This window comes from Kryptolebias marmoratus, linkage group LG17 (assembly GCF_001649575.2).
Source record: "Kryptolebias marmoratus isolate JLee-2015 linkage group LG17, ASM164957v2, whole genome shotgun sequence".
Classification (NCBI taxonomy): Eukaryota; Metazoa; Chordata; class Actinopteri; order Cyprinodontiformes; family Rivulidae; genus Kryptolebias; species Kryptolebias marmoratus.
This window is the reverse complement of record NC_051446.1, coordinates 11,806,844-11,819,966: the sequence shown is the minus strand read 5'-3', so window position 1 is coordinate 11,819,966 and position 13,123 is coordinate 11,806,844. Positions and strand designations below refer to the sequence as shown.

Sequence of the window (13,123 nt, the reverse complement as noted above, 5' to 3'; positions counted from 1 at the left end):
CAGGCGCCCCGTAAACTGGATGCAGACTCTGCTCCAATCTCCACGACCTTTTATAGTGTGGCTGGATCATAGCAAATCCTGATAATCTTCTTTAATGTTAATACAATTTTAAGCTGCTCCGCTCTTAATACTCAAATAGTTTTGTTCTGCATCTTCAAGATGATCTCTTGCATCCCTTAGCCACCCTATACACCAGGGGTGTCACAACCAGTGACGCAAGGGGGCCAAAATTAAAAATTTGGTCCTAGCCAAGGGCCAATCACAATCAATATTTATTAAAAATACATAAATTAACCTTGGTTTTAGATGTATTATATCAAATCATTCATATAGAAATACCAATTACCTTCTCCCAGTTACAGATTATACAGAATTTAGAGCAAACATACTTTAATGAACACAGACAAATAAATCAAACTTCAAAAAGCACATTGTTAGCAGCCATTTCTTACGCCTCACTCGAATTTTAAATGAATTTTTTTAACATTAAAACAGATTTTTTTAAAAAGCCATCCACAAAAACCTGATCATACAGAAATGAAAACTATATATTGTTGGCTTCTAAGTCACTGTCAAGAGAAAACTTCACTAATTAGGCTCAATTTTTTTTAAGCAAAATAAGAATCAGAGACTCGATCTGACCCAGACTGGAGGGCCGGACCTAATGAAATCTAAACGTTATCTTGGGGGCCAGATGAAATGTTACAGAGGGCCGGATCTGGCCCGCGGGCCTTGAGTTTGACACATGTGCTATACACCTACTCTGGCCTGGCTCTCTAGGACCGTGTCAGGATGCAGCTACATATAGAGCTGCTAGTATTATGTCCCTCCTTGGTTGACTTGTCCATGAATTTTTCACCGTTACGATTGTAGCTGCGGAACGGCGCCAATGTGTTCAGTCCCGCTTCAAATTCCGAATGACCGAGCCACACCAGGGTACATGGCCCGCACATCAATGCTGCCATCATGCTCCACCTAGAACCCTGATGCACCTCGATGATAAACCACTACCTCGCTACTGAAGCCTTGAGCATGCTCAAAACTCTCCACGACCTATCACGCCTAAACAGGAACATATGCCTGAAGATCTCGACAAGATTCTGCAAATGCAGCATAATTATTCTTTTTTAGCAAGCAGCTGGCACTAAAAGTGAGTAACAGTGCAAAACCTTTCCTCAACAAGCCCATTTCATTCTGTAGAAGTTGCAAAAAGGAATAAACCAGCATTCAGTACCGTATTACCTGTTCACCTTATACACAGCGGCTATTATTCGTCAAAATAAGAACATCCTCAACAACAGCAACACTACAGAGAACACTCTTCACATTAAACATCTTCCTCAGTAGTTTACCACAGGGCAGAAATCAATAAACACAACATAAACATCCACAGTCGCTTGGTGGCGAAGCAAGGACTCATGGGATTGTTACACTGCTACTTTCCAAGCCTCCTGCGGCAGCTGGCTGTGCTGCCAATTTTTCTTTTAACATTTATTTTATTTTTTTTATTTAGGCCTCTAACTGTACTGTTGCTAAAAACACTTGTATGTCAGCATGTCTTTTTCTTTTTTTTTCTTGTTGCTAAAGGGTGTGCGTGCGTGTTTAGCTTCCTGCACAAATAATTCAGGCATTCAAAATAAATATTCCAATTATGCGAGAAAAACCTCAGCATGCAGAACTTTAACAAATTTTTGAAGCCACGTTTGTTGCTTCCAAAAAGTGGGAACGCTCCCTCCGGGTTGGGGGGTGAGTCTTTGCCTCAAGCAGAGGAGTTCTGGCGTCTGGAAATCTTTTTCATGAGCGATGGCAGGATGGAGATGGACTGACAGATCTGAGCCTCATCTGTAGTAATCAGGGTGTTGCTTCCGTCTGTTGTGGTAAAGAAGGAGCAAATTCAATTTTGTGTTCAGTTAAATACTGTTCATTCATCCTTCCATTTTCACACTCTCACTTTCAGCGACTTCCACATAAAATTTGAGCTTAATATCTGTAAAACTGACCACATTATGACAAATTTTGTGTTGTCTAATGCTGATTAGCTGTGGCAACCATCTTGAACAAGGTTGACTCCAACAGTTAATGGCCAAGTTTTAAGAAGTGCTCAGAGTATGTGTTGGAGATGATTCTCATCTACTACCACAGCAAAGTTTAGCTCAGTACCTGACAAATTCACTTAGTTATAGCCATTTCTGTGTTTTCAAAGTTTAGGTGGCGGTGACAGCCATTTTATATTAGTTTGGCTCCAAAAGTGAATCACTTGTTGAAGTACATCTGGTTATTATTTTCTGAAAGTTTCATTAAGATATGTTCAGTGGTTTATGAGATATGTTGTTAACAGACAGAGTTGATGCCAAATCGTCAAAATTTTAAATGAAGGAAGGCCTTGTGCATTTTTTTTTAGTGATCATAATGTGTGTTGTGAATGACTCTCAGCTACAACCACACAAAGGTTTACCACAATGGGTCTAAAACTGACTGAAATATAGCCGGTTTTCTGTTTTCTAAGATCAGCTGGCTGTGGCTGCCTTCTTGAATTGGGTTGACTCCGAAACCTAGTCAGCTGGAGACAAACATTTAATGATTACTTTCTGCAAGTTTCATTAAAATTCATCCAGCGGTTCATGAGATAGTTTAGTAACATGCAGACAAGTGAAAAAATGTGCACACACACAGGCCAAGAGGCGAAAGTGGGCAATAAATAAAACATTGCGTGAAAATACAGCATTTAGGAGGCAGTCATGTCACATTTGTTGCCTAAGATGTAGAAAAATCACACAAAACTAAATAATATGTTAAGTTTAACATGACCTCTGAACTTGGATTCAACATGTTAATCTAAAAAAACAACAAAAAAAGGTGAACGGTTGCAGCTTTTAATGTGCTGCAGATATCATTTGTGTTCTTAAATGTATTTGAGGCTTGCTCTGAACAAAACCACTGCGTACTGTGAAACACAAACACACAATGGCGGGCGGCCATGTGGGCGCAGCTGCTCCTCCTTGAGCTGATGGAGCACTCCGTCACTGTCCACCTCTCAGCCACTACAGCCACAACCTGCCGCCATCCCATCGGCGTTTAGCAGGTGCTTTGTTTTTGTGCTCTGTATCCAAACAAGCTGGTGAAACGATCTTCCCCCGGCGCTCGCAGAGAGTGGGAGTCCAGTTGGTGGTTGGTGTGAAGAACAGTATTGTGGGTAAATGTCACCGAGAGCCTTCTGTTCCAGATCTGACTAAGTGAAGAGAAGAAGAAGAAGGAGGAGGAAAAAAACAAACAAACAATTATCAGAATATCCATCACTTTGTCAGGTTCAGTCGGAGACAGACTGAGAAAAAAAAGAAAAGTGTAGTCTGACATCATTTCAGTCTCGTATGTGCAGCTTGAGTGCAACAATATTGTTTTTCTTAATGTTAAATGGACCAAACACAAACTAATTTTCCAGATAATTGGCTTCTTCCTCATTCCTAAAAGGCCTGTGTACAACATACAGTATCTCCTCTAGTCTTGTGGGCACATAGTGGTCTAATTTAACACTGCCTGCTGTTAACATATGGCCTACTTTCTGTTGTTTGCGTCAGTTGGTTGGAAAGTTTAGGTCAATCAAACTACGTGCCAACATGTTACATTTACTCCTTTACATGTTCCGTCATGTCTTTTTTTTAAATACCCAAATTGTACTATTAGTCAATGAGTTTATTTTGCTGCTTTTGTTCATTTCTGCAAATGATCTTTTTTTTTCTTTGTTAAATAGAGCAGCATGAGATAATAAATGTAAAACCAAATGTATAGGGCTGCAAAAATAAGGCCCAGAATGGGTTTAGCAGCAACATGGGACATTGAGGGTTCTGCACAATAGCTTGTTAACCACCATAATGTCCAGTTGGTTAACCATCACCTGTTTGTCAGTCTAGATGTGTCCCATTTTTCTCCACCCCCCTTGGTAAAGTCTCCCATTTGACTGCAGGACCTCCAGCTTGTTCCTGTTTACTAGCCAAGCTAATCAGTTCTGGTGCTCCATGTATGCTTTGCCTGTCTGCATCTTGGGTCCTGTCTCATTGGGTAGACCCAAGCCTAGACTGCTCTTGTGCTGCCACGATTAGAGCCTCTGTGCTGTCGTTTCACTCCAGCCACTGGTAGGATTTGTTGATATCAGCCACTTCCTCTGTCTGCAGGTGGTACATGCATAGGCGGCGTTATTGTTGTCTGGCTTCTCAATGACAGCTCGGGGTTCAAATCCTGGTCTGAGCAAGAAAATGAGCAAAAATTGCATAAATTGTGCCACGCCCACTGGGACCTCACCCAGACTAACAAGGTCTGTGCCAGATGTTGGAAAACCAGGTCATTCTGATGAGAAATGGGCTACTGGAACAAACACTTTTGAAATGAAGATGAGCTTTGGACCAGTTTTTAAAAAATATATATTTATTATGTACCATCAGGGCTGATGTGTGACAGAAGAACAGCAGCAAGAGTAAAAGGAAAAGTTAAAAAGACAACAGTGGCTGTGGCACTGGCTACAAGACAGGAGGCCGAGGTGGAGGTGGCTGAGATTTTCATTGGGAGCGGCCAGGATGGACATGATTAGAATCAAGCAGATCAGAGCTAAGGTTGAGCAGTTCGGGGTTAAACCTGGAGGGGCCAGGTTCAAATGGTTTGGACAAAGGATGTTGGAGATGGAGCTGCCAGGCAGGAAGAGAAGAGGAAGACCTTTGTGAAGAAGGACATGAAGATGGGTGGTGTGACAGTAGAGGAGTCAGGAGATAGAGTGAGATGGAGGCAGACGATCTGCTGTGGCAGCCCCTGAAGGGAACAGTCGAAAAGACAAAGAAGTGGGATTTTAAGGCCTGCCCATTTGGGTCTGTAACATCAGATGTTTTCTGTCATAAGAAGAGCTCATGTGCAACTATTTAAAGAAAAAAAAAAGAACCTCCACAAACATTTGAAGACATTTTGGAGACCTGGTGAATGCTGTTCACCAGCTACTCACCAACAGTCACAGCCCAGTGAGATATTGGATTAAGGCAGATTCTACATGTTTAAACAAAATTCCTTTTCAGATTTTCTCAGCACTACTTCAAGAGAGAGTTAGATATGTGTGTGTACTGCACTGTCAGTCATGATTATTCCTATCCGGAGAATGTCATAATTCTCTAACATGTTTTGCTCTAACTTGTTTCCTGGGCAGACATTGGTGAGACAACTTGGCATTCCAGATATATAGACAAATATTTAAAAAGATAAACAGCAGAGATGATACCAAGACCTTATCTGTTAATTCTCTATGCATACATTCTTTCAAGCTGCATCTGTCAGAAAAATGATGTAAATACAAATTATTTCAGTGATAGTAAAAAGCATTTATCTGAAAATGTATAGTAGGATTTATGGTCTTAATGCAACAGGCAGTATGTGTCAGTCAGAATCCTATTCCAAGCGTTAAATAAAGTGAAACAGGCAGAATATTGACCTCGCTGAATGCGAAAACGACCAAAACATGCTCCAGCTTGGCGAGCAATTGAGGAGCACTGATCCCCCCCAGCTCTCCCAGTCTGTCTCACTGGCTGCGAGCCTAGAGGGCAGGACGCATGGACGGATGGCCCTGCCGCCGCCTCTCTGCTGCCCAGATGGCTCGCTCTGTCAGCGGGCTCAAGGCCATAATGGGTGGCACCCTGACGTCAGGTCGTGATTGGATACGCCAACTTTCATTTGCATCCCCCCTCGCCCTCAAACACCTGTGGACTGTGTGGAGAAATGAAGGGGTGGTGGCACTGGAGTTTGGCCAAGTGTGTGTGTGTGCGTGTTCTTTTATCCCTCGAAGTGTCACAGTTTACACTTGTTGCGCAGGAACAGTAATTGTATCTTTAAAACTGGTCGTTTTGACTTGCAGGTAATTCCTATCTTTGAAAGAGAAGTTGGGGGCTGGTGTGGGGGTGGAGAGGGCCACAGCTCTGGGCAAAAAGCTGTTTCTGAGTCTGTTGGTGTGGCCTCTTATTGTCCTAAACCACTTGCCAGATGGTAAAGGTTTGAAAAATGGGTTGCCGAGTATGTGGTCGTTGTAGATTTTAGTGGGTCTCTTTCTCAGTCTGGTGGTGTACAGATTGTCCATGGATGGGAGCTCCAGACCAGTGATGCGTTGGGCTGGTTTCACTGTTCTGGTCAAGGTATTTTGCTCACCGGCTGTGCAGCTGGCATACCACACTGTGAAATAGTTTGTGACGATGCTCTTAATTGTGCTCCTATAATAAGGAGGACCAACTTTTTGAGGAGCTGAGCCAGTTTTTTTAGTTTCTGCTGGAAGAAGAGTCTCTGTTTGGCTTTTTTAACAAGGTCGGAGGTGTTGGAGGTCCAGGTTAGTTGATTGGGCACATTGACTCCAAGGAACTTCAGGTTATCCACTATCTTCACAGGATCCCAATTAATGTGGAGGGGGAGGTGTTCCTTCTTGTTTGCTCTCCATAAGTCAACAATCAGCTTGTTTGTTTCTGAGGTAATCAGGACTAGGTTGTTGTCCCTGCACCACTCAGATAGTTGTTGTACCTCAAATCTGAACCCCCTTTGAAACCAGTCCAACCACTGTGGTGACATCAGCAGATTTAATGATGCAGTTGGGGGTGTGAATGGGGGTGCAGTCATGTGTAAGGAGTGAGAAGAGGATCGGACTCAACATACAACCTTGAGGGGTTCCAGTGTTCAGGATGAGGGTGGAGGAAGTCTGGTCGTCGGTCCTGACCTGCTGTGGACGGTTTGTCAGGAAACTTAGAATCCATGTGCATGTGGAGGAGCTCAGTTCTAGACTGATCAGGTTTTCAACCAGTTTGTGAGAGACGACAGTGTTAAACACAGAGCTGAAATCTACGAAAAACATCCTCACATAGCTGTTTGGTTCTTTGTGTCTCTATATGAGAATGAGAATGAGAATAATGAGAATTATCACAAGAAAGCATTACTATCACCCATCAAATATATTATTTCAGGAATTGGGATTGTTAAAATTTTATGAGTTGGTTGATTATTATGTTTTGCAGATTATGTATAAGGCTCATAAAAACATATTACCTATGAACATTCAACTAAATTTTGTTAAGAGAATAAGTAATTATAATCTCAAGGGACTAGAAATATTCATAAAACCTAAAATTAGAACAAACTTGAAGGATAAATGCACTTCAGTCAGAGGAGTAAGATTATGGAATGGTCTGGATTATGATTATAAAAATGCTGGTTCAATTAATTCATTTAAGAGAATGATAAAAGTTCATTTGTTAAAAAACTATGAATTTGTATAATTTGTATTGTAGGAGTTACTGTTTGAGGAGTTGAATTTTCGTTTTTGTTTTGTTTGATGTTATTTGATTATTACCATTTTTGAAATTGATATTATTATTATCATTACTATTATTATTATTATTATTATTATTATTTTTAAATAGGGGCAGATATTATAAGATTTTTTTCTTCTTCTGCTACCTTTCATTTTTTTTTGTTTGATTTGCATTTTTTTTGTATGTGAATGTTTTGTTTTTAAAATGAAAATGAATAAACTGAATAAATTAAAAAAAAAATGAGCCAATTTTATCAACAGTAGCAGTTTAAAAAAAAATCCAATGTATTAACTCACTACCATCTTAATATACAGTTTGACAAAGCTTACTTGATTGCTATAGATTTGTAAATATACACATTTCTTTTTACTTAGACCTCCTTCACACCGTGTGAGATCTTCTCTTAAAACTTCAGTAATAACTTTGGAATCAACCATTTGTCCTTTATGCCCCATGAACCACTGGATTGTTTTTTAATGAAACCCTTAGAAAGTAACTGATGAGCAAACATCTCAAACTAATTTATTTTTGGAGTCAACCCAATTCAAGATCTTTGCCACAGCTCATCAAATTTAGCCACCACAGAAATGACTACAACTCAGTCTGTTTTCCTAATATTGAGGTAAAAGTTTTGGTGTGGCAGAAGATGAGTCATTCCCAATGCATACTCTAACAGAATGTGCAAAATATGTTTCAAATTTGACATGCAAGGTGGTAGGTGATATGCATTCCTTCACAGAATGTTGCTTTTTAAAGTTATTTGATGTTGAACACAACTGTAGGGTAATTAAAAAAAAATCTCTTAAACTGAAAGAGGAAGGCATCATCTAGCTTTCTTTATGTAGCTAAAGGGATCAGCTCTTGTGATATATTTGATATATCAGCAACCCTGATTTAAAAGTATCAAACCCTAATTTTTGCAATATGCCGATGATACTGTGATTTACTCTACAGCCACACCCCTTTAGAAGCTTTGTCAGCTAAGTCTACGGTGGAGTTTTGAGATATGTTACAAATTATATGGTCTGCTTTGCCCTTTTGTAGCTTACAAAGCTCTTTTTGGCCTTATTCTGTCATTTCTACAAACCTGCATCCTCCAAAAAGGTACAGGAGGTTAGCATTTGGTCTTGATTTGTTCCTTTTGACTGTATCAAGAGGTTGTACTAAGTTAGGGATACAATGTGCATTTTTTAAAATTAATGCTACTTTCTTTTTTTTAAACCCATCCACAGCAATCGTATGTCTGCTTCCTGTTACCTGCTGTTGAGCAGAGCTTGACTTGAATAGCAGATAACTGACCAAAGACCCAGTGCGGACTATACTTCTGTTTTAGGCAAATGCGGCAAAAGGGAAATACAAGAAGCAGAGCAGTTGTGCCCCAAAATCCCTTTTGCAAAATCTTATAAACAAATGACTGAGCTATCATGTATTCTGTCACGTTCTAACCAATCCTGTTAGAAAGTCATTCTATGTCTGGGTTTAATTTTGATAAAAGACCTCAGCAGTGTCTTTGTTTGGCTTAAATCTCTCATTTACCATCAGGCCTTCAGGCTCCAGCATGAAGTGACTTTAGTGAACCAAACAAAAGTGGATTTAAGTCCTTGGGCCTAATAACGGAGCATATTTGTGATGGGAAGTGACTTTCTTCGTTCCAACAACAGGAATGAGAATCCTACCTCGTGGAGCGTGTAACTGTAGCAGTGTCAGCTGTCTGAGTTTGAAAACTTTGATGAATCTTGGATGAATTCTGTTCTGCTTCATGCTGCTCAAAGATCTAATGCTCTCCTATATGTTTACTAGAGGAGAAACCCTGAAACAGTGTTGTGTGATACTTGTGAAACTGCTGAGACTCTTGTGTTCTTTTACGTTCTCGCCTGTATTTTTTATATGAATTCAACACGTTAGATCAATAAACTGGAGCCAGCTCTTCTCTGCCACAGTGAATTAAAGTCAAAAGGAAGCAAAGGTTTCGGCTCAGATAGTTACCATCTCGTGGAGACTTCTTTCTGCCGGCGAGTTTGTCACTGAACAGCAGTTTTGGGAGCAATGAGTGCCAAAATTATTTCAACTACGGTGTCCAATAAGAGCAGTTTTTAATTCCTGACACCACAGATCGTTTATTCAGACAAATTTATTTGAAAAAGGGAAGGAGCATACAAAGTATTGCCCAATTATTAGATTTATTCATTATTAGTCTAGCTTTAAGCAGGTAGATGAATGGAGTGAGTTGTTAAGCCTCCCATACCATTCACTGATCCTGCAAAGAGGAGCCGTAATGAATGGCACGGCAGTCTCGATATCTTCAGGAGTCATCACTGTTAACAGCTTTTAGAAGCACGCAACACTAATGGGTTTAGAGTAAAATCGGGCTAAAGCCACAGCAAAATGGTTCCTGTTCTAAATCTGGTCTTCTTAGAATTAGTTGTCATACTGTTCGCCCGTTGGTTAGATATGAATGGGGCAAAAGGGGAGGAATACAGGACCATTTTTCTGCCTCTACCTTCCCAATCATCAAGACGGAATTAGTTCAGCCATGATTTGTTGGTAGGTAAAAGAACTGTGGTGACAAGAACGCAGGGTAATCTGTCCAAAGAGCGAGACCAAAACCAGACACGGAGACAGCAGCTGAAGGTAAGTGTGTTTATTTACAAAGTGGTGACTATGTACAGTGCGTGCGTCGTGGTAGGATCTGGAAGGCAAGAGGAACAGGGTGAGTCTCAGGTACCAATCCTGCTATCAGCTGAGCACTGCATGAATGACTTAATTGTGGTTCTTTGGTCTTACAGGTCCAGGTGGTGTCCAGCGGCGTGGAGGAGGAGAAGGTGGCGTTCAGGTGATCCAGGATTCGATTAGCCAGTAATTCCGTCCAGGTGAGTATCCAGGTGTCCAAGGTAAGTATCCGTGAGTCCACAGTTCCGTGACGTGGCCAGGTATCTAAAGACAAGGTGCATAGAAAACGTAGTCAATACTTTAACAAGACTTTGGTTAGAAACGGTGGCTGCGAATCTAACCCAGGAGGTTCGATGCTCCAGCGAAGGTCTGGTCTCAACTGGAGGCTTAAGTACTGGCAGTCCTCATTATCCTGAATCTGGATCACCTATGAAAGTAGAACACTGGAGGTGCCGCCCCAAGGCGGGGCTAAAACTCCAGATCCCTACATGTGGTACTCTGTGTAGCTGGATAAAAGTGAAAACCTGCTCCTTCAATTGGCAATTAATAGCCCTCACCTAAAAGTCCTGTTTAAGTAAATGCACTCCTCTTTATCATACTGTGCAGAACCCTGAAGTTACACCTTTTAAAAGGTTTTGTTTTTCAGTAGCTCTTTGGAATTTCCAGTTTTTCTTTAGACTTTGGCTACTTGATCACTTATTTTCAGTCCACTGTTTCGCCAATTTCAGAAGATTCATGACTGTGATCTACCGTACAACTCAATCAGGAATAAAAAGAGCTCAACTCAAGGTGAACCGATGTTCTGACTATACACAATAGACGATGTAGTAAAAAATTAAATCCAATTTAATTAGGATTTTTAGGCACTTTGTTACCAGCAGCCTGTTATAAGACAATTTGTTCTCATTTCTTTAGGTAATAGAACATACTGATAGAACAACTTGACAGTATTTTGCAACAAGATGATTCAACAAAGCGCTGTTAGCAGAAAACTTGATAGATGATCTGAGGAATGATGCAGCTCTCAGGTCGTCTCAGGTCTGTACTGATTTTTTCCCCTGTTTCTTAAAGACAACTTTCAGATGCTGTTCATGTGCTGTAGTTTTCTAGGTTTGATCCTTTTTTTTGTTCTCCACTTGTCTACTTTTCTTAATCGTTTTTTTTTGTTTTGTTAAACTTGCATTGAACTGAAGGACTGAAGTGGAAGTGAGTGAAAAAGCAGCTGAAGATCAAGGAAAAACATTGAAAGACTTGAAGAAAGAAAGTCAAAAGGAATATTGTTTGAGTTTGGCTGCTTGGAACCAAAATATAAAGAAATTTGTTCAGTGGTTCATGAAGTATTTCAGTAACACACAACATGATGACTCTCAGTTACCACCACACCAAACGTTAGCTCAATATCTATAAAACTGACTGAGGTGGAGATATATTATAAAAGAGACATTCTTATACGCTCAGGTTTAAAGTGTCAGTCTACAGCTCCACCTTTTTTCTCCCCAAATATTATGAACAGACATAAAACGACGATGGAAACATGAAGCTCAAGCACAACATTTCACAAATTATTAGGACATGTCATGATGACAGCGATGGCTTTGTTGAACAGGTTGGAGGAGCAAGTTTATTCAGTTTAGCTATAGTTTTAATGAGAGTCGATTTAAGTTATGAAGTTCACCGATTTATCAAAAAACGATTAAACTTTGTGTCTCACTTCTGGAAATAAAAGGTGTTCAGCTTTAAGTAACAGGAAAAAAAAAATCAAGCAACACAATGGAATCATCAGGTAAAAATCAACGTTTATTTAAAAAAGTATACCCAGCAGTTACAGTCAGAGTGGTGATTCAACACAGGAACAACCCAAAGTGTGTGAAGTGTCTTAATTTCATAGAGCAAATGTAATGTAATACAAGTCCACACACACAAAATAAAGAACTCTGAGCTCCGCTGCCATGAGGATATAAAAATAGATAAGGGCATAAGGCTCCTCAGACAGGAAATGAAGGAGACGGACTGAGTTGTCTTTCACACATCGCACTCATTATCCATCGCTCACAGACGCACCATACTTTCTCCATCACACGCCTACTTTTTAGAAAAAAAAATAAAGAGAGAAAAAAAAAAAGGAGAATCCGCGGCTGTGAAATGAGGTCAGCGATCGCGTCTCTGATGGAAAATCACCTACACACAACGTCCACTAGACCACGGACAAACACACACACCCAGACAGGGAATACGTACACTTCCTCTGACACTTGCTGCCTCGCTTCAAAACAGACACACACGTGTTGCTAAATGGTTGTCATGACAACTCTGGTTGGTCAGGGCGAGTGTGAGAATCTGTCTATGGGAGTGTAATCGAGTCGAGTCATTTAGGCCTCACGGAGAAAGTAATTTTGTTGCCGAAATGTTCACTTTAAAAAAGACCATTTCAGGACTGTGAGCTTCCAAATAAGCCTGAGGCGAGTCGTGAAGCTGTGAGGTCACTGCAGCCCGCTCCCTCCGACAACCCCCCCCCCATCATTATCATGGTGGATCACCAGTCTGAAACCTCATTTAGTTTAATTTTTGCCAGAACAATTGCAACTGATTCATGTTGCTTACTAAGCACTCATGCATGCACAGCTTTCTCCAAGGGTTTGAACCATGAGACCAAATTAGTTTAAAATGTAGGTGTTGCACGATAAGACTGATTGAATAATGAAATATTTAAGGTTATTATACTAAAAGGAAATTTCTAGCTATGTTTCCTCGTCACACTAGAGGATGACCCCACTAAGCTGACTATGACCCGTTAGGACACAGCTGGATCACAGCAAATTTGGAAAACCTTCAGTATGATGAAAATCACGACACTGATATACACTTAGTACTCACCAAATAGGTTTCTTCTGCTATTTTCTGCATCCTTTAAAAAGGTCACTTGCACCTTCACCACACTTTATATCAGGGGCATGTTCCCATGATAATACTACCACGTACACCCATGATTGCACTTCTATGCTCCAGGCCCGGCCTTGGCACAAGTCTCTTTGACCATGTTAGGATTCAGCTACAGCAGGTGTTTGGTGGTTTCCATGACCGTATCACGATCTGCCGCATTTTTTTGTATACGTATGGGAGGGGGGGGGGGGGGG

The 13,123-nt window shown here is 40.6% G+C and overlaps 1 protein-coding gene across 2 annotated transcripts in view; it reads right to left on the bottom strand.

The window, feature by feature from the left end:
* Positions 1 to 2,469: 2,469 nt before the first annotated feature.
* cpped1 (calcineurin-like phosphoesterase domain containing 1) overlaps positions 2,470 to 13,123 on the bottom strand; it is a 46,936-nt gene continuing 36,282 nt past the window's right edge. Inside the window, exons 6-7 of one of the 2 annotated variants that reach the window (XM_037980848.1) lie at positions 10,104 to 10,253; positions 9,950 to 10,008 (exon numbers count right to left, since the gene is read on the bottom strand). In XM_037980848.1, the coding sequence (XP_037836776.1) occupies positions 9,965 to 10,008; positions 10,104 to 10,253 (194 nt within the window). In that variant the 3' untranslated portion in view covers positions 9,950 to 9,964. Of the gene's footprint in view, positions 3,226 to 9,949; positions 10,009 to 10,103; positions 10,254 to 13,123 lie in introns of those variants that run through there. The other variant, XM_017416053.3, reaches the window with a different exon arrangement.